The sequence below is a fragment of the Erinaceus europaeus genome, chromosome 1 (genome assembly GCF_950295315.1).
Source record: "Erinaceus europaeus chromosome 1, mEriEur2.1, whole genome shotgun sequence".
In the NCBI taxonomy this organism is placed as follows: domain Eukaryota; kingdom Metazoa; phylum Chordata; class Mammalia; order Eulipotyphla; family Erinaceidae; genus Erinaceus; species Erinaceus europaeus.
The window spans coordinates 160,703,684-160,723,187 of record NC_080162.1 but is presented as its reverse complement, the minus strand read 5'-3'; the positions used below and the strand labels follow the sequence as shown (position 1 = coordinate 160,723,187).

Here is a 19,504-nt window from a genome sequence, read left to right as displayed (position 1 = left end):
TTTCCAGCCTTTAGGTTCATGATTAGTCAGTAATTTCTTTGGCTCTATATGTTAACTCTTTTTTTTTCAGCCACCAAGTTCCAGATGCTAAGATGATGCCAACCAGACTTCCCTAGGCAGATGACCCCAGCAATGTGTCCTGGAGCTCTGATTCCCCAGAACCCTGCCCCACTAGGGAAAGAGAGAGACAGATTGGGAATATGGATCGACCTGCCAATGTCTATGTTCATCAGGGAAACAATTATAGAAGCCAGACCTTCCACCTTCTGCATCCCACAATGACCTTGGGTCCATACTCCCAGAGGGTAAAGAATAGGAAAGCTATCAGGGGAGGGGATAAGACACGGAGTTCTGGTGGTGGGAATTGTGTGAAGTTGTACCCCTTTTATCCTATGGTTTTTTTTTTCAGTATTTCCTTTTTATAAATAAAAATAAAAAATAAAATAAAAGAATTAGAGGGGCAGTTTGGCTGGGAGTGGGCACAAGTTAAGAGTAGGTCAGGCACACAAATCCATAAATTATTAAAGTTCAGCTCCACATGTCTCCTGGGATAGGCAGCATGGGAAGCCAAGTTGGCCTGAGCAGGAGCAGAAGGAGCTGGGGGGAAAAAAAGGCTGGACTTCTGGCCACCTGGAAGTTAAATGACTTGGTTTCCCTAAGTCTATCACCCTGACAGCCATATGCTAATTACATTCTCACAATTCAGCCTTAGCTGTATGCTAATCAAGTCCCAAAGTCCTATTCTTGGGCAGTGTCTCAACAGGATTCTTTTCATATCTTCATTAGAATTTCATTTTATAGTATATTTTGGTTTTACAGTGACATGCCTTGAAATTATCAACAATATTAATTTGTCTACTTTGATTTTATGTGATTTTGTTTTGTTTTCTCAGATAGTGATTGTTTTTCTTTTTACATTTTTTTTAAAACTGTAAACAATTTTTGATGCAGATAAATACAGAGGAGCACGTGGATGCAACTGATCAGGAGGTTATCTCATGGGATCGTAAGATTCCAGAGGAAATCCTGAAGGAAATAACCACTCCTAAAGAAGTGCCAGCAGAAAGTGTTACTGTGTGGATTGACCCACTTGATGCTACACAGGAATATACAGGTAATTTTAAAGTTAAAACTGAGGTTGAGAGTCGGGTGATAGTGCAGAGGGTTAAGCGCAGGTGGCGCAAAGCACAAGGACCAGTGTAAGGATCCTGGTTTGAGCCCCCAGCTCTCCACCTGCAGGGGAGTCGCTTCAAAAGTGGTGAAGTGGGTCTACAGGTGTCTTTCTCTCCCCCTTTCTGTCTTCCCCTTCTCTTTCCATTTCTCTTTACCCTATCCAACAACAATGACAACAGTAATAATTACAACAAAAAAGGACAACAAAAAGGGAATACATAAATAAAAATAAATATTTTCTGAAAAAGATCCTCTATTAAAAAACAAAAAGTGGTGGGCATGGCATAACAACACATTTTGAAGAGGTATGAAATTGTACACTGGAAGCATATATTATACAGTCTTTAAAAACCAATATTACTTAATTAAAATAATGTTGATTTATTAAAATTTATCTCTATGATTTATTAGTTTTTTAATTAATTGCTTAATTTTTATTTGTTAGGGCAGAGAAAAATTGAGAAGGGGGAGGGGAGAGAGAGGGAGAGAGAAAAGGAGAAAGAGACACTTACATCACTGCTCCATTGCTTCCAGCCCTTGCAGATGAGGACCAGGGACTTGAACCCAGATCCTTCTGCATGGTAGCATGTAACATGTATACTCAGGCAGATTTGTCACTGTCCTTTCCCTTATCGCTTTTATTTATTTGTTTATTTACTTTAATGCAATTTATGCAATTCTGGGGAGTAAACAAGGTCTTGCACATGCAGGAAATCACTGAGCTGCTTCCCTAGCCCATTTAAAAAATGTGAGACCTCTGTCGGACTCTTTGGTGGGGAGGCCTCTTCCCGGGCAAAAACTTTAGGGCTTACCTGCTCTGTTGTGCACCAGATGCAGGGGGGCCCACAAGCAATGTCCTGGCACAGCAGGGGTGAGTGACTGGGTCTTTCCCTATGTAGCAAGAGCCACCACCAGAGATCACCAGGGGGATTTGTCGTGCACAAAAATCCCTTTATTGAACAGCAAAGTATGGTTTATAAGGGGTTGCAGGAGGAAGTAACATGTGTATACCATATATGGAAGGGAGGAAAGGGTCACAGGAGGAAGTGACATGTATGTATACCATATATGGTAGGGAGGCAAAGGCTCTGGGGGAGGGTCAGGACTTTTCCAGTAATTGTTGAGGAAGAGGTTTAATTGGTTAAGAGAATGCAGGGTTATCGGTAACCAGCAGCCAGAGCGGGATCCTGAGGACAGAGAGAAGATAGATCAGATATGATCAATGGAATGGAATGGGTGGGGAAGTAGGGAGGGGACTTTCTGGCAAAACAATGATTATGTAGATAATAAGGGAGTGGGCTGTTGTGAGGCAGGGAGACTGATAGGCAGACCCTGGAGGCCTTGTCCTTCCTTATTTGACCTCTTAGTAGAGAGCGACTGATAGGATTGGCCGTGCCCCTCAGGCCCTCACTTTTTAATGGGGGGGGGGTCCCACCAAGTTCTACTATATTCTCACAATTCCCCACAGACCTCGTTTTCTAATCTCCCTCCCCCCCTTTTTTTGATAGAAAGACTGAAAGAGACAATACTTATGCTTCCTTTGCTGAAGTGGGGGCTGGACTCAAGCCTGCGTTACTCACATGGGCACTCTACTACCCAAGTGAGGTATTTCACTGGTCTTGGATTGCCATTGTTTTTAACTATAGAAGCAGAATGAGAGCAAGTGCTCTGTACAAAGTGGTAGATGCTTTACTGTTTTGAGACTGCTTTTACAATTAGATTTTTGCAATTAGAGTAGTTAAGTGTGGTATGTAACTTTTGAACTAGATCAGTTATTTTCAGCCTTTAAAATTTTTTGTTAGACCACTATATTCTGGCATGCTACGTATCAGTAATGGTGACTTACTATGTCTGATTCTTCAGTAAGGAAAGATTTAAGTCACCAAAGCAATCCAATGGGTCTCATTTTACTATTTTTTGGTTATTAATAGTTTGTTACAAGATTTTAAGATTACAATGTATAGGTGCCCTGCGGCGGGGGCCAGGATGGGCTGCAGCCCTGCCCGCCTTGCCTGCCTTGCCCGCCTTCTTGGCCCCAGCGGCGGAGCAGCGTGGAGGGAGCCTGCGCCCAACACCCAGCGCCACCCTGCGCCTGCGAGCTGGTTCCTGTGGGCGGGTGGTGGGCAGAAACCAGAGTGTGGCCCAGAGCGAAATGTTCCAGAGACAGAGAAGCTGTCTCATGAAGAAAGGGCAGAGGCCTTTGGAAACCTCTTCATAAGTAGAAAAGCAGCCCATAGTGGATAGGTAGCCAAACGTCTTCACTTATCTGAGGGATGGGCAGGTTAGGTCCCACGTTGTTGCGCCATATGTCAGTCAAAGTTTAGGGCGCCAGTATGCCGGGCTAGCTTCACGGCGGGAGACAGACGACCAGGGACACATGGCTGAGCGGAGAAGCAGTATTTCTTTATTCACAAGCGAACGATTCAAAAAACTAATCTAATCACAACCCAATTCTGTCCTGCTTCTCTCTCCTCTCGCAGAAGAGTCAGGAACCAAGGAAGTAGGTAGGATGGGGGCGGAGAGAAGGAAGAAGCACGGAACTAGCAAGGACTAAACCAAATTCTGAAGGCAGGGGGAGTGAGACCAAACCAATGTAACAGAATGACCATGTAAATAGACCACAACATCAAGCAATGTAACAGAAGGGATCCCAGAAGCAGAACTAGGAGCATACCAGCAATTTACTTATATACATTTTAGAGTTTCTGGTCTAATATCTAGATCTTTAATCCATTTTAAATTGACCTTGGTGTATGGTGTTAGGTGGTGGTCTAGTTTCACTTATCTACATATGGCTGCCTAGTTTCCCCAGCACAATCTGTTGAAGAGACCTTCTTTACCCCATTGAGTGGTTGCAGACATTTTGCCATATATTAGGTGGTTATAGATGTGTGGGCTCACTTCTGGATTTTTGTCTTCTGCTCTATTGATCTATCTAAGTGTTCATTTTTATTCCAGTACCATGCTATTCTGATTATTATTGCTTTGTAGTATAAACTGAAGTTGGGGAGAGTGATACCTCCATAATCTTTTTTTTTCACAGAGAAGTGCTTTGGCAATTCGTGACCTTTTGTGGTTCCACAAAATATTTGGACACATTATTTAATTTGTTTTAAAAATGCCCATGGAATTTTGATAGGGATTGCATTGAAATTGTAGATTGCTTTCGGTAGAATGGCTGTGTTAATAATGTATACTCTTCCAATCCAGGAACAACGAATGTTCTTCCACTGCTGTGTGTCCTTCTCTAATTCTTTTAGCAACGTCCTGTTGTTTTCATTGTAAAGGCCCTTCACTTCCTTAGTGAGATTTACCCCAAGGTATTTTTTTTGGGGGGGTTCTATTGTCAGTGGGATTGAATATTTTATTTATCTTGCCTCTGATTCCTTGATTGTATTCAGAAATGCCAGGTTTATATGTATTGATTTTGTATCCTGCTGCTCTACTGAATTTTTTGTTTCTAGTAGTTTTTTGGTGGAGTCTTTGGGGTGGTCTAGGTATAATATCCTTTGATCTTTAAATAGTGATAGTTTAATTACTTCATTTCCAATCTGTATGCCTTTGATATTTCTTTCTTTTCTGATTGTGATGGTGAGGACCTTGAGAACTATATTGAATAACAGTGGAGATAGTAGACATTCTTGTCTAGTTCCTAATTTTGGGGGAGCTTTCAGCTTTTTCCCATTGACAATACTGTTAGCTGTGGGTTTGTCATAAATGGTCTTTATTATGTTTAGGAATGGTCCTTCTAGTCCCAGTTTCTGGAGGGTCTTTATCATAAGTGTGTGTTGGATCTGGTTGAATACCTTTTTGGCATCCATTGAGAAACCATGTGGTTTTATAATCTTTCTTTTTGTTGATATGATGAATTACATTGGTTGATTCGCGGATGTTGAACCATCTTTATTTCTCAGGGATGAATCCCATGTGGTCTTGGTGAATTACTACTCTCTTGATATGTTATTGGATTCTATTTTCCAAGATTTTGTTCAGGTTCTTTGCATCAGTGTTCATCAGGGAATCTAATTTTCTTTCCTGGTAGAGCCTTTGCTGCTTTGGGGATCAAAGTGATGTCACCTCATAGAATTTGCTTGGTAGTGTTCACCCTTTTACAGTTTTCTGGAAAAGTTTGAGTATAGGTGTTCTTCTTTGAAAGTCTTATAGAATTCCCCAATAAAGCTATCTGGGCCTGGGCTTTTGTTCTTGGAAAGATTTTTAATGACTGATACAGTTTCTATACTAGTGATGGCTTGTTCTAGCTATCTGCTTCCTCTTGGGTTAGGTTCAGCAGGTGGTATGTTTCTAGGAATGCATCCATTTCATCTAGGTTGTCCAATTTATTTGCATAGAGAGATGTTCATTATATTCACTATTCATTATGTTCATTATATTATATTCATTAAATTCATTATAATCATATTTTATATGATTCTTTGTATCTCCCCATCTTCTGTTGTGATTTCATCTTTCTCATACTGATCATCTTAATCATAGCTTTCTCTCTTTTTCTTTTTTTTGTGAATCTAGCCAGTGGTTTATCTGTTTTACTTGTCCTTTCAAAGAACCAGTTCTTGGTTTCATTAATATTTTGAGTTGTCTTTCTGGTTTCTATTTCATTAATTTCTGCTCTCGTTTTGAGCACTTCCCTCCTCTTGTTGATGTTTGGGTTTCTTTGTTGCTCCTTTTCTAGTTGGCTTAGTTGTGATGTTAGGTAGCTCATTTTAGATCTCGATGTTTATTAATATGGCCTGTATTGTTATAAACTTTCCTCTTAGGACAGCTTTTGCTCCATCCCACAGGTCTGGTAGTTGATCTCTTCATTTTCATTGTTCTCAAGTAATTTTCATTTTCTTTTTGGTTTCTTCAGTGATCCAGGCATTATTCAGAAGTATACTGTAAAACCTCATAGTTAGGGAGTATTTCTTTCTTTTTGTGGTTGATTTCTTTTTTTTTTTTTTAGAATTTATTTATTTTATTAATGAGAAGGAAGAAAGATAGGAGGAGAGAGAAGGAACCAGACATCACTCTGGTACATGTGCTGCCAGGGATTGAACTCGGGACCTCATGCTTGAGAATCCAAAGCTTTACTGCTGCGCTACCTCCTGGACCACTGTGGTTGATTTCTAACCTCACTGCCTCATAGTCAGAAAAGATACATTTTTTTAAAAAAATTTTTTATTTAAGAAAGGATTAGTGAACAAAAGCATAAGGTAGGAGGGGTACAACTCCACACAATTCTCAACACCCAATCCCCATAACCCACCCCCTCTCATGGTAGCTTTCCCATTCTCTATCCCTCTGGGAGCATGGACCCAGGGTCGTTGAGGGTTGCAGAAGGTAGAAGGTCTGGCTTCTGTAATTGCTTCCCTGCTGAACATGGGCGTTGACTGGTCGGTCCATACCCCCAGTCTGCCTCTCTCTTTCCCTAGTAGGGTGTGACTCTGGGGAAGCTGAGTTCCAGGACATATTGGTGGGGTCTTCAATCCAGGGAAGCCTAGCCAGCATCCTGGTGGCATCTGGAACCTGGTGATTGAAAAGAGAGTTAACATATGAAGCCAAACAATTTGTTGAGCAATCATGGATCCCAAGCTTGGAATAGTGGAGAGGAAGTGTTAGGGAGGTACTCACTGCAAACTCTAGTGTAGTCCTGCTTTCAGGTATATATTTTGCAGTAGTTTATGGATACGTGTGCACATAAGCTCTCTCTCACAGAAACTGGTGTATATCTAGGTTATGGGACTTTGTTGGAAAGTGAACTACCTGAGATGAAATTAGAGTGTACTATTAAAGGAAAGGTCTCACCCGAGTAATGAAGCTGAAGGGTTGTCATTCCACACGTGAAGTCTCTGGATACATTCTGAGGTGAAGCATGTTGAGGTAGCAATCGTTGCTTTGGTAAGGTTGTGATCGGCAGATGCAATGTTATTTGGTTTGGATTGGGAGATGCATATGGGAAAGTGGGCCCTATCCAAGGGTTCCAGGACTGGGGGAAGTAGGGGCTCTATAGTGAAGATGTGAGGTTCCTGCTGTCTTAGGGTTCAAAAAGACAATCAATAGTTAATATTATCATCACATTATTTGTTAATTGGGTTAACTTTGAAAAGTCCCTTTGTTATGGTTTGCTGGACAGTACCTAGAAAAGATACATTTTTTAAGACTGTCTGTGTCCCAACATAAGGTCGATACTTGAGAATGTTCTGTGTGTACTTGAAAAGTATGTATATTCTTTTATGGGGGAACAAAAGGTTCTGAATTATCTGTTAAGCTCATCTCATCTATGACTTCATTGAAGGCCTCTATTTCCTTGTTGATTTTTTTTTTTTTTGGGGTGATGGTGTCTTTGCACTTGTGATTTCATTACTTTGGGCTTTTTATCATTATTATTTTTTTTTCCCTCCATGTAAATACAAAATAAGAGATGCCATGGCACCAGAGCTCCCCCTGGTGCACAGCACCAGGACTTAAACTTGGGCTGCACGTCTAGCAAGACTTGCGCCCTACCCAGTGAGATACCTTCTTTTACTGTACTCTTTCTGTTTGAGGGGACTGTTGTCTAAAAATCTTTATGAAGCCTGGGAGATGGCTCATTGGACAATGCCTTGGATTCTCAAGCATGAGGCCCCTACTTGGTTCTCCAGCATACCTGTGCCAGAGTGATACTTTGCTTCTCTTTCTCTCCTTCATTGGTAAATAATAAGATAAATAATTTTTAAAAGACAGAAAGCCATTTCATGCAAGAACTTTTAATGAAATAAACTGTAGCATATTCAGAGTTTCTGAATTTCTGTATGTTACTATGACAATTGTGTCTTTTTTTCCCCTCAGAGGATCTTCGGCAGTATGTCACTACTATGGTATGTGTAGCTGTAAACGGTAAACCTGTGCTAGGAGTGATACATAAGCCATTTTCTAAATATACAGGTAAGAAAGATTTGTCATTATTATTGTTACGACATTTATTTACAACTTTTAACATCCTCAGAATCTCAGATACAATTCAGTAATCTAGTTAATTTCCTACCTTCTCTCTTCCTTTCACTAGATGTAGTGAAGATTTTATTATTGTTGCTGAACATATTTGACAAAGGACAACCTTCTATTCTCCATAGAGGATAGAAACTGGATGAATAGAGATGAGAGAGTCTTAGTATTCTTGGGAATATAGTGGGGCATGGGCTTTCCAGAAATCGAGGTCCTGTCTGTTTCTTCCATGCTGTTTCCTCCATGTTTCTGGGGATAAGGTATAGGGCTATTGAATTTTGTATTCTGATGTCTAAAATGCAGTGGGCCTAAGCAAATTTTTGTCATATCAAAAAAGGGCTCGAGGTATTGGAATTGGAAGATAGCTTAATTGGTAGAGTGCATACCCTCCCATGCATGAGGTTTGAGACCTAGCTCTGTATAGGTAGGTACACCACAGCATCAAGGACAGCTCAAGGTGATGGGCAGTTCTGTGGTGTCTTTTGCTTTGTCTAAAATTAAATTAAATTAAATTAAATTAAATTAAATAAATGAATGAATCATTCTGTGGTTGATGGAACAGGCATGAGGCCCTAACACTAAAAAAATGAGTAAGTAAATAAGGGAACTTGATATTGATAGTATAGACATTAAAAGGAAGGCTAACCTCAATATCAAAAATGGTTGATGTTGACTTACGGTCACAAGTTCTTGACTATACTATAGGAATGGTGGTGAAGTGGAGGGAAACAATTGTGCAGGTGACTGTGCTGACATGGTGAAGGTACTTGCCTTAACTTTGATTAGTAAAGCCAAGAAAGGTGTCCCCTTTGGCTCCAATAGTCCCTAAGATGGCACAGTTATTGATGACAGTATTTAGTTTTCAAAGCAACCCTAGTAGCTATGTATCATTGGTTTATTCTTATATTAATTTCGTATAACTGTCATTAAAAAAAAAGGAACTCACAGGGTCTGTTTTTTAAACAACAGATATATAGTTTTTCAGTTTTGAAGGCAACAAGTTCAAATTTAAGGTGGTGTCATAGAAATGTCTCAGAAATGTGTGTGTGAGGAGTCGTTTATGTTTTTCTCTTAGCTCTGTTAAGCTAAGCAATCCATGGTGTTCTTTGACTTATAAAAACATCATTCTAGACTTTGTTTTTGTCACCTCATGGTATTTTCTCTGTCTCTTCTATAAAAACCAGTCATATTGTTTATTATGACCATGTATTATAATTAATGTACCCTAACATGACTTCATCTTAACTAATTACATCTGCAATGATCCTATTTCTAAGTAAGACCACATTTTTAATTCTGGGGAGTTAAGATTTCAGTATACCTTTTGTGGCTTGTGGGCAAGGGGTACATAAAACAATGTAGAACAAACTCAGAGCATATGTAACCTTATTTGGAAGTGAGGTCTTTGCAGATGTAGTTGAGGTAAATATCAATGTGAGGGGGGTCAGGCGGTAGCGCAGCGGGTTAAGTGCAGGTGGCATAAAGCACAAGGACCGGCGTAAGGATCCCGGTTCGAGCCCCCGGTTCCCCACCTGTAGGGGAGTCACTTCACAGGCGGTGAAGCAGGTCTGCAGGTGTCTTTTTTTCCCCCTCTCAACAATAATAACAACAACAACAATAATAACCACAACAAAGCTACAACAAGGGCAACAAAGGGGGGAAATGGCCTCCAGGAGCAGTGGATTCATGGTACAGGCACTGAGCCCCAGCAATAACCCTGGAAGAAAAAAAAATATCAATGTGAGATCGTCTTGGATTAGGTATACCCTTAAACCAATGTGAATATGCTTTTTTTATTTTTATTTTTATTTTTTAGTTTTTTTAAATTTATTTATTCCCTTTTGTTGCCCTTGTTGTTTTATTGTTGCAGTTATTATTGTTGTTGTCGTTGTTGGATAGGACAGAGAGAAATGGAGAGAGGAGGGGAAGACAGAGGAGGAGAGAAAGATAGACACCTGCAGACCTGCTTCACCGCCTGTGAAGCGACTCCCCTGCAGGTGGGGAGCCGGGGTTCGAACCGGGATCCTTATGCCGGTCCTTGTGCTTTGCGCCACCTGCGCTTAATCCGCTGTGCTACAGCCCGACTCCCCGTGAATATGCTTATAAGAAACAGAGAGTGCACACATATACAATAAATAAGATGATGTGAAGGTAGAGTCATGAGATTGGTGTGATGTAGATAAACCAAAGAACAACGAAGATTGCCAGCACTCACGGCAGTTGTGTGTGAGGGAGTATCCAGTGGATAATCCCATAGAGCTTCCAGATGAGACATATCTTGCCAAGATCTTAATTTTGAGTTTTGGACATTCACTTGTGAGAAAGTAAATTTGTCTTATTACAAGCCATTCCCAATTTCTTTTTGCCTCCAGGGTTATCACTTGGGCTCAGTGCCTGCACTATGAATCCACTGCTCCTGGAGGCCTTTTTCTCAATTTGTTTTTGCTCTTGTTGTTACCGTTATTGTTGCCATTACTACTGTTATTGGATATGACAGAGAGAAATCGAGAGAGGAGGGGAAGACAGAAAGGGGGAGAGAAAGATAGACACCTGCAGACCTGCTTCATCACTTGTGAAGTGACCCTCATGAGGTGGGGAGCTGGGGACTTGAGCCTGGATGCTTAAGCCAGTCCTTGTGCTCCCTGCCATGTGCACCTAACTTGGTGTGCTACTACCCAGCCTCCAAGCCACCAAATTTTAATAGCTTGTTATAGCAGTCCTTGGAAACGAATCTGTTGGACATCCGTCCATCCTTTCATCTCTGTCATATATTCTAGCCATCTCTATTGTATCTATTTGGTATGGCTGACACTATATAAAAAACTGGTCTGACAAAGAGAAACAGATATTAGTATTTTCTTTTTCCTTTTTCTTACTCCCCCTTCTTTCTCTTTTCTTTTTCCCCTCCCCTCCTCTCCTCTCCTCTCCTCTCCTCTCCTCTCCTCTCCTCTCCTCTCCTCTCCTCTCCTCCCCTCCCTCTCCCCTCCTCTCCTTTCATTTTTTTCTCCCTACCCCATTCCATTGCATTCATCCCATTCCATTCAGTGCTGTAGGTCTCTCTCTTTCCCTTTCTATCTTCTCCTCCCCTCTTGAATTACCTCTCTGAAAAATAAATAAAAAAAAATAATTTGCTTTGTAGAATCACTATGTTAAATGAAGCTTTTTTGAGATAAGCTGGACATGCAGTTGAGTATTGATTTTGCATTTTGAAAACTAAATATATTTTATTTTCATGATTGATTTAACTAGAGCCTTGCACATAAGCATTACCACTGCTCTGGGCCACTCCCTCCCCCATTCAGATAGCTCTCATGAGAAAGAGAGGAGGAGGGAGAGGGAGATAGATAGATAGATAGATAGATAGATAGATAGATAGATAGATAGATAGAGATGGGGTGGGGAATACCACAGTGCCAAAGCTTCTTCTGTTGCTATAATACATTTCATATTATGCTGGACCTTGACCCTAGATCTTGCATATGGCAGTGCACTTATGCCACCAAGTGAGCTATCTTACCAGCCCCTGGTCATTCATCTCTTTTTTTCTAATTCAGATAGATTTTAAAGTTAACAGTTTTAATTTGATGAGCTAAAAAAGATTGATGCTGTTACTGTGTTATTTTCTTTGAAATTATTTATATATTTGCTTTATTACTTTCACATATTTCTTTTAATCCTTGCCAAGGTATTTAGAATGGAAGTTACCCTGGTAATTTGGACTGTTGTAACACGAACAGAATAATTTAATTCTCTGTTACAATAGTCTGTAAGTGAGCAGAACAGGACAGTCTATATGTGAGCAGACCAGGACTGCCATGCCAGCTCCCTGATACCAGACTGTCCTTACTCACATAGCTGTTTTGCTATAATAAAATTTCTTCCAAGACAGTATAATGATTATGCAAAAGACTTGCATGCCTGAGGCTGGGGAGTCACAGGTTCAATCCCCTCACTACCATAAACTAGAACTCTTGTTTTGAACTCTTGTTCAAAAAACAGATAAAGTAGAAGATTCTACGGCTACACTCACATTCTAGGAGAGGGCAAAAGGGAAACATGGAAGACATTTCACACTAAGGGTTTGATTTTTAATTTGCATATATCACTTCAGTTCCCATTGGTAGTTCAGTGGGCATACTGGACGCCTTGCATAAGTTAGGCCACTACATGTGGCTGAGTGGTACTCTGGTCTCTCACTCTCATTCAAAAATAAATAAAACTTTTAAAAAGAATAACATTTGGTTGAAAGTACTATAAGAGCTAATCACTCATTATTTGTGCCTTATATTCATTTTTATTTCCACATTTCGTAAAATGTCGTGGCAAAAATTCAGATCAGTCTCTAGATAACTGAAAAGCTAGACATACACAAATTAAGTATAGGGCTTAAGTCTTTGAAGCTCTTCTTCATCCTTTTTGACAGATTCCCTCATTGCCACTAAATAGCAAAATTGATTACAGTGATTAAACAAATGAGGGCTTTATTTTCTTTACTTAATAAGGCTGTCAAGTGACTGGTTCAGTGTCTTCTTGATATTGTTAGGGATTTGACTTATCTCCTTTTGTAATTATAAGGTGACTTTTTTTTAGTATGCTCACAAAAATTGGTGCTTTTGGTTACTGAGACTATCTTAAGGATAAATGAGGTTGGGAAAAGGAATACAAGATCTATTCCGTATATTCTGTGCTTTAGGAAAGAGCAGCTTGAAGTCCTCTGCTTCATCCTACTGACCAAATGTTGCATATGATCTAGTTAGTTACAAATAGAACTGCTATAATTAGTTTTAATAGAATATTAATATTAATTTAATAGAACATTAATAGTTTTAATAGAATTAAAACTAATAAAGGAAATACAGAGGGAATTTATGTCTCGTAGGCATAATATATATATATAAATAATGTAGTTTGGTCATCTAAGGAAGGAAAATAGGGTTAGCAGCCATATAAAAGATCTTTATTCTGGCTGGGTGGTGGCACACTCACTTAATTGCACACATTACTATGCACAAGGACCTGGGTTCAAGTGTCTGGTCCTTATCTGTTGGGGGTATGCTTCATGAGCAGTGATGAAGGTCTGCAGGTATCTCTCTCTATCTTTCCGCCCTCTCAGTTTCTCTCTCTGTCCTATCCAATTAAAAAATAGAACAAAACAAACAAATAAAAACAAGGAAAAAAAATGGCTGCTGGAAACAGTGGATTCATAGTGCCGGCATTGAGCCCCAGCAATAACCCTGTTGACAGGGAAAAAAAAAATCTGTATTTCATAGGATTAGCTCTCTCTTCCACATTGGCTTACCCTTCATAAAAAGTCAAAAAAATCTTCTAACTTAGGAACAAGTTGTATTAAATGTATTTGTAAGTAATAACTTGCAGCAAATTTGTCTGTCATGCTGGAATATACATTCCTGAAGAACCAATAAGTCCTTAATTTGGTGGGAGGTGTTGACCTTCCATTCTTAGATTGAAAGTTCATTTGATTTCTTTTTTTTTTTTCTTTTTCTCCAGAGTATATTGATGTTGGCAGAGTACCAACTGTAAAGTATTATGTTTATATGAGTTTAGCTACACTTGAATATAATGGGAGCTAGATACTATTGTTTTTGGCAACAGTCAGAAAAGCTGATCAGAATTCTTGTTAGAACTGACTAGATTAATTCATTGAATTTGACATTTTTATAATCAGTCATGACATATTTCTTTGTTTTACTGTGCAAAATATGTTGTAACTTTTTGACAACCTAATATTTTATTTTATTGCCTCCAGGGTTTTCACTAGGGTTCTATGCCTACATGATTCTTCCACTCCTGTCAGACATTTTTTTTTAATAGAGAGTGAGCAACAGAGAAAGGAGAGACACTATATAGCATTGCTTCACTGCATGTGAAGCTTTCCATTTGCATCATGCTCCCATGCGGTGGGCAGGGCCTAAAACTATGTCCTTACACATGATAAAGTGTATCCTTTACTGAGTGAGTTATCTGCTTTTTATTTTTTTCTTTTCCCAACTTCAAGAAAGGAGTTAGAGTAAACTACCTCTAGTGTTATTTTCTTGGGGAAGAACAGACTTTCCTCTCATTTGTTATTGTTTTTGTTTTTGCATCACCAAGTCCTCACTGCTATGGATTTTTCCCTTTTTTCCCAGATAAAAGGAGACAGAGAGAAGTTAACTGCAACACTGAAGCTTCCTCTAGTACCATGGAGGCCAGGATTCAAGCCTGGGTCACATGCAGAACAAGCAGGTGCCTTCCTAGCTGAGCCATCTTGCCACTCCTGTCTTTATAATTATTTTTTAAGTTCCTGTAGTCACAGGGAAATTTTATATATTAAATATAGCTCAAACTAGTTATCTTTTAACTTTAAAATTTTGTTTCTTACTTTTAATGACACCTTAATATATAATTTTTTCTTCATATACTACTATATAGTCCTTTTCTATAGGTGTTACTTGTTGGCTTTCTGCTATGAGCAGCAATCCAATTCGCTATTTGGAGAGGTCAGCAGGTGGCTCATCTGATAGTGGACACATGTTATCATGACCGATGAGGAGCCAGGTTTGAGCCCTGCATTGCCACATGGGAGTGACTGTAAGAGGAAGCCACGTGAGTGGTGAGGTAGTGCTGTGGTATCTCCTTTCTCTAGCCCTCCCTGTTTTCTTACCTTCTATGTAGGAGAAATTGAAAACAACCACCAGAAACAATGGAATTAGTTCCTGGTAACAACAACAACAAAAAAGCTTATTTTAGTTTTCAACTGTTGTCCCATTTTAGTTGTATATTTTTGCCCTTTTTTGTCTCTTCAGATTTAAATGGCTTCTTTTCACTCTCATCAATTAGTTATGAGATAATATAAACACATTATAATTTTCAAATTTTATTCCCATTTTTGGTTTCCTCTTAAACCCATAGTTAACTTTATTTGGTGCTAAGAGTGCTTTTGCTGGCAAGACATGTCTTGTAGATTACTTCAGAAGAGTTAGAATATGGGTGTGATATTACCTGATTTCTTACACATTGAAAAAACTAGTCTTATTACTTGCAATATCTCTTGATTTTCATTTTTACCGAATGTGCAAGTTTCTTAGGCTGATTTAAAGCAATGTTTTTATTCTCTTGAAGTTCTGGAGGTCTAGTATCGAGGTGTCAGTGAAGCCATGCTCTTTCTGAAAGCTAAGGGAAAAAGCCCCAAATTAAAATAGTTTGAGTTTATTGAATTTTTTTCAGCAACTTCTGTACATGTACATTTGGTGATTGTAAACTTTTTTTTTTTTAATTGCCATCATAGCTTTCTCTGGGGAAATGCTCCTGGTGGCTTGCGCTTTCTTTTCCTTCCCTCTCTCCCTCCTTCCCTCCTTTCCTCTTTCCCTGTTTTTCTCCTTTTGTTAGAGTGAGAGGGAAAGGGGAGATAGAAAGGAAGAGAGAGAAACACCTACAGTACTGCTTTGCCCCTTTGAAGCTACCCCTCTGCAAGTGGGGGCTAGGGACTTGACTTTAGGTCCTTTCATATGATAACTTGTGCACTGTTAGGCTTGCTACTGCCTGGCCTCTGCTGATTCTTCTTTTACTGATTTCTGTATATGCCACATTCTGTTTCCTCTTTTCCTGCTTAATTGTTTCACTTAGTTTTTGTTTCTGTGCTTGTTATGCTTTTGGACAAATCCATTGTCTTATCTGTGTCCTGTGATACAGTATAGTGCTAGTCTTTGGTGGTTTTAGACATTTTATTTCTTTCCTGTGCTATAATAGCTCGTATTCCATATATTCCTATTATTTATCCATCCTTTCTGAGCAGTTTTTTTGCTCCTTAACTTTTTATATTTATTTATTTATTTATTTAGTATTGGTTGAGATTCCAAGGAAGTCATCACATATTGTTTTTTTTTTTTGTTGCTTGATTTTTAAAAAATGTTTTAATTATTATTTATTTTCCCTTCTGCTGCCTTTGTTTTTTTATTGTTGTTGTTGTGGTTGGATAGGACAGAGAGAAACGGAGAGAGGAGGGGAAGACAGAGAGGGAGAGAAAAAGAGACACATGCAGACCTGCTTCATCGCCTGTGAAGCAACTCCCCTGCAGGTGGGGAGCCAGGGCTCGAACCTTATGCAGGTCCTTGCATTTTGCGCCACATGCACTTAACCTGTTGCGCTACTGCCCGACCCCTGTTGCTTGATTTTTAATCATATAAGAATGTTACACTGTAGTTTTGCTCTGTTTTATGGGTATTTTCAAATAGGCTGAAATGTTATATTCTTCATTCTGCATATATATTTTTTGGTGGGAGAGCAGTGACAAAAAATTTTAATGATTCTCACCTTACGAACTTTATTTTCTATTAGCATGAGGAAATCATTGTTTCGATTAGTAGGCATCATTTTTGTATTCTTACTTCTTGTTTGATGCTACCCTGAGTGGGGCCCTTATCTTCAACTCTCTCTTTTACTTTATAGTTCTATTTGCTTTCTTTTGCATTGTCTCTTTACAAGAGGTCTTCTAAAAGATGTCATATGTCAACCAGTATGTTCTTGAGACTGTGCTTTTGGTTCCATGTCTTCTCCAAGCCAGTTTTTCTCACTTTGTTGCCTTGTTTCAGAAATACTTTTAGTAGTTCTCATTTGAGATGATTAATAGTGACTGACGTTATTTGGGTTCTACCACTACTGGAAGTTATCCCACAGGGGATTCCTGCAGCACTGCTCTGCTGATCTTTAGTATTTACTTTACATTTTTCTCATAAATTTGTGTTTAAAGCGAGTCTCTTTCTTCAATTAATTTTTCACTAGTGATTAGAGTGTTAATAGTGGCTCTTTTTTACTTTGTGTGTTTTTAAGAAGTGTGAGGTTTGTCCAAGAGAATGCCATCAGCCTTTGGGAACTCAGAAACCCACTCTGTTAATTTCTTGACTTTTTTCTCCAGCCAGGAATACATGGTAATGCAGCTGCTTTCATTGCTAATGCCATGGTGGACTATATTTTATGCCATAGTGAGTGCCTGCTAGAACAACAATCTATTTGGGATAATTCTGAGTAAGTTTGCTTTCTTGTATAGTTTAATAGTCAGTGGAGAAAATTTATAAACCAAAACAAACAAACAAACAAACAAAAGACATTTCAAACCATCTCTGGGGATTCCTCACTTTCTTAAAAATTTGTATTCTATTTTGAAATCTAGAATTTTTTTTAAAAAATAGTCTTTAGTAAAGATGATACGTAGATCTAAGTCACTTGCCTCTCACTGTTTTATGCTTGTAGAGCTCCTCAGGGGATTGAGTTAATATGTAAATAACTAAAGCCATGAGTAAGTAAGACATAGAGGTGGTATAGGAGAAAAATCAGCTTTAAAATGTGAATTATCTGGGGTAGGTAGTTGTATTTATGTCTTAGATTATCACAGGTTGGGTTCCTTAGGAATTAGACCTTGAGATGAATAATATCACTTTCAGGTGAATGGTATTTCCTAGGGAATACTCTTGAGAAAGATCAGGAAGGCAGTAGGATTAGGTGGAGGGAGAAGTTGAATTGTAGTGCAGTGCCAGTGAAGATTCACTGCCTGTCTCCAGAAGAAGGAACTTTGGAACCTGGAAGTTGTTCTTTTTCTTTCATATATATATTTGTTAAAAACATATTTCTCTTGTACTTGGAAAAAACCTTCTGTTTTGGAAAAATGACAAGTAATATTGTGGAAGATTAAATTAAAACAAATTTTTTATTTAGGTAACTCAGTACTTTGAATTCTGATTTGAAAACTGCCAGTTCTGCTGCTAACAGAATTGTATTTGTTTTTCAGCATGGGCAATGGTGGATGGTGGGTCAAATGTGAAAGCTCGCACTTCCTACAATGAGAAGACCCCAAGGATTATTGTGTCTCGCTCCCATTCAGGAATGGTCAAGCAGGTTGCTCTTCAGACTTTTGGAAACCAGACTACAATTATCCCGGCTGGTGGTGCAGGTATGGCCCTACTGCCTTGCAATCCCTGTGAAGTGTTCCTAGCAGGGTCAGTACTTATGTAAGGAGAGATTTGGTGTCTTCTTGGGAGGAAAGTGAGAATGGACAGTGAACTTTCAATATAGACATGGTCTCCTACTTATTAGACTCTAGGGTAGTATATCAGCCACATGTGCCTTCTTGTGAGAAACAAACTATTGTCTCATCAGTGATAAGACTGTTTATATATAACCTGATTTCAGAAATAATTGTCCTATCATTCTAACTGTAGGGGAGAGAAAGATTGAGTACATTAAGATGCCAACAGAAATGTTACTAGGCTGGCTGATTCCTGCCTCACTTTTAAAAGCTTCAACACTTCAGCTCGCTTGACTGGGATGAGCTGGAGAATTTAGTGCTTACCTAACTTAGCATAGATTTTGTATGATAGGTAGTAAATATTTTAGAGTGACAATATATATGGTCTCTGTTTAAGTTTTTTATTTATAACTACCCTTCAAACATGAGGGGGGGGAGCTATTTTAAACCTAAGGACTGTACAAAAATTGTTACCTGGATTTGGCTCATTGATGATTTACCTACCCTTGTTTTATTTTTGCGAAACTGGGCTCTCCAACTTTTTCATTCAATTAGCAAAAGACAAGGGAGAGATACCACAGTACTGGAGTGAACCAGGTCTGTACTCATGGCAAGGCACTCACCCTAACTGGTGAGTTATGTCTTTGGCCCCAAAAGCATTTAAATTCAAATAGTGAGAAACTTGTGTGCTGAATATAAAAAAAACAAAAACAACCCTTTCAGCTCAGTAATAAAAGCTGAAGTAACATATATTAACTTTTAAGCAAAGAATAGTTTTAACTTTCTGACTACATATATTTGCCTTCCTAAATCTGATTATTTCCTTATAGGCTCTTTGTTAGTTGGTCAAGGAACTAGTGTCCAAAATTACCTAGTAGAAATGAGGTAAATTAGACTCTAGACCCAGTTTGGTTTGTGTTTGTTTTACTGTTTTTAGGTATTTATTTTATTTATTTTTTCATAAATATTTGTATATTTATTTATTGGATAGAGTTAACCAGAAATCGAGGGGATGGGGAGGTAGGGAGAGAGACAGAAAGATACCTGCAACCTTGCTTCACCACTCGCAAAGCATTTCCCCTGCAGGTGGTGACCAGGGGTTAGGATCTGGGTCCTTGCGCATGGTAACATGTGCATTCAACTAGATGCGACACCACCCAGCCCCTGTTTTTAGATTTTGTATCACAGGTAATAGATAGAGACAGAGACGGAGCAAGAGGAGAATAGTAGAGACACTTGTAGGATTCAGGGGTTTGAACCCTAGTCCTTGCGCATAGTACATGTGTGCTCTGTCAGGTCAACCACTACCCAGCCCAGGTCTCTTTTTTCAAA

The 19,504-nt window shown here is 39.0% G+C and overlaps 1 protein-coding gene across 1 annotated transcript in view; it reads left to right on the top strand.

The window, feature by feature from the left end:
- Positions 1-19,504, top strand: part of BPNT2 (3'(2'), 5'-bisphosphate nucleotidase 2) — a 41,168-nt gene that overhangs the window by 13,997 nt on the left and 7,667 nt on the right. The window contains exons 2-4 of the mRNA XM_007538830.3: positions 952-1,114; positions 7,999-8,094; positions 17,936-18,097. Coding sequence (XP_007538892.1) covers positions 952-1,114; positions 7,999-8,094; positions 17,936-18,097 — 421 coding nt within the window. The remainder of the gene's footprint in view (positions 1-951; positions 1,115-7,998; positions 8,095-17,935; positions 18,098-19,504) is intronic.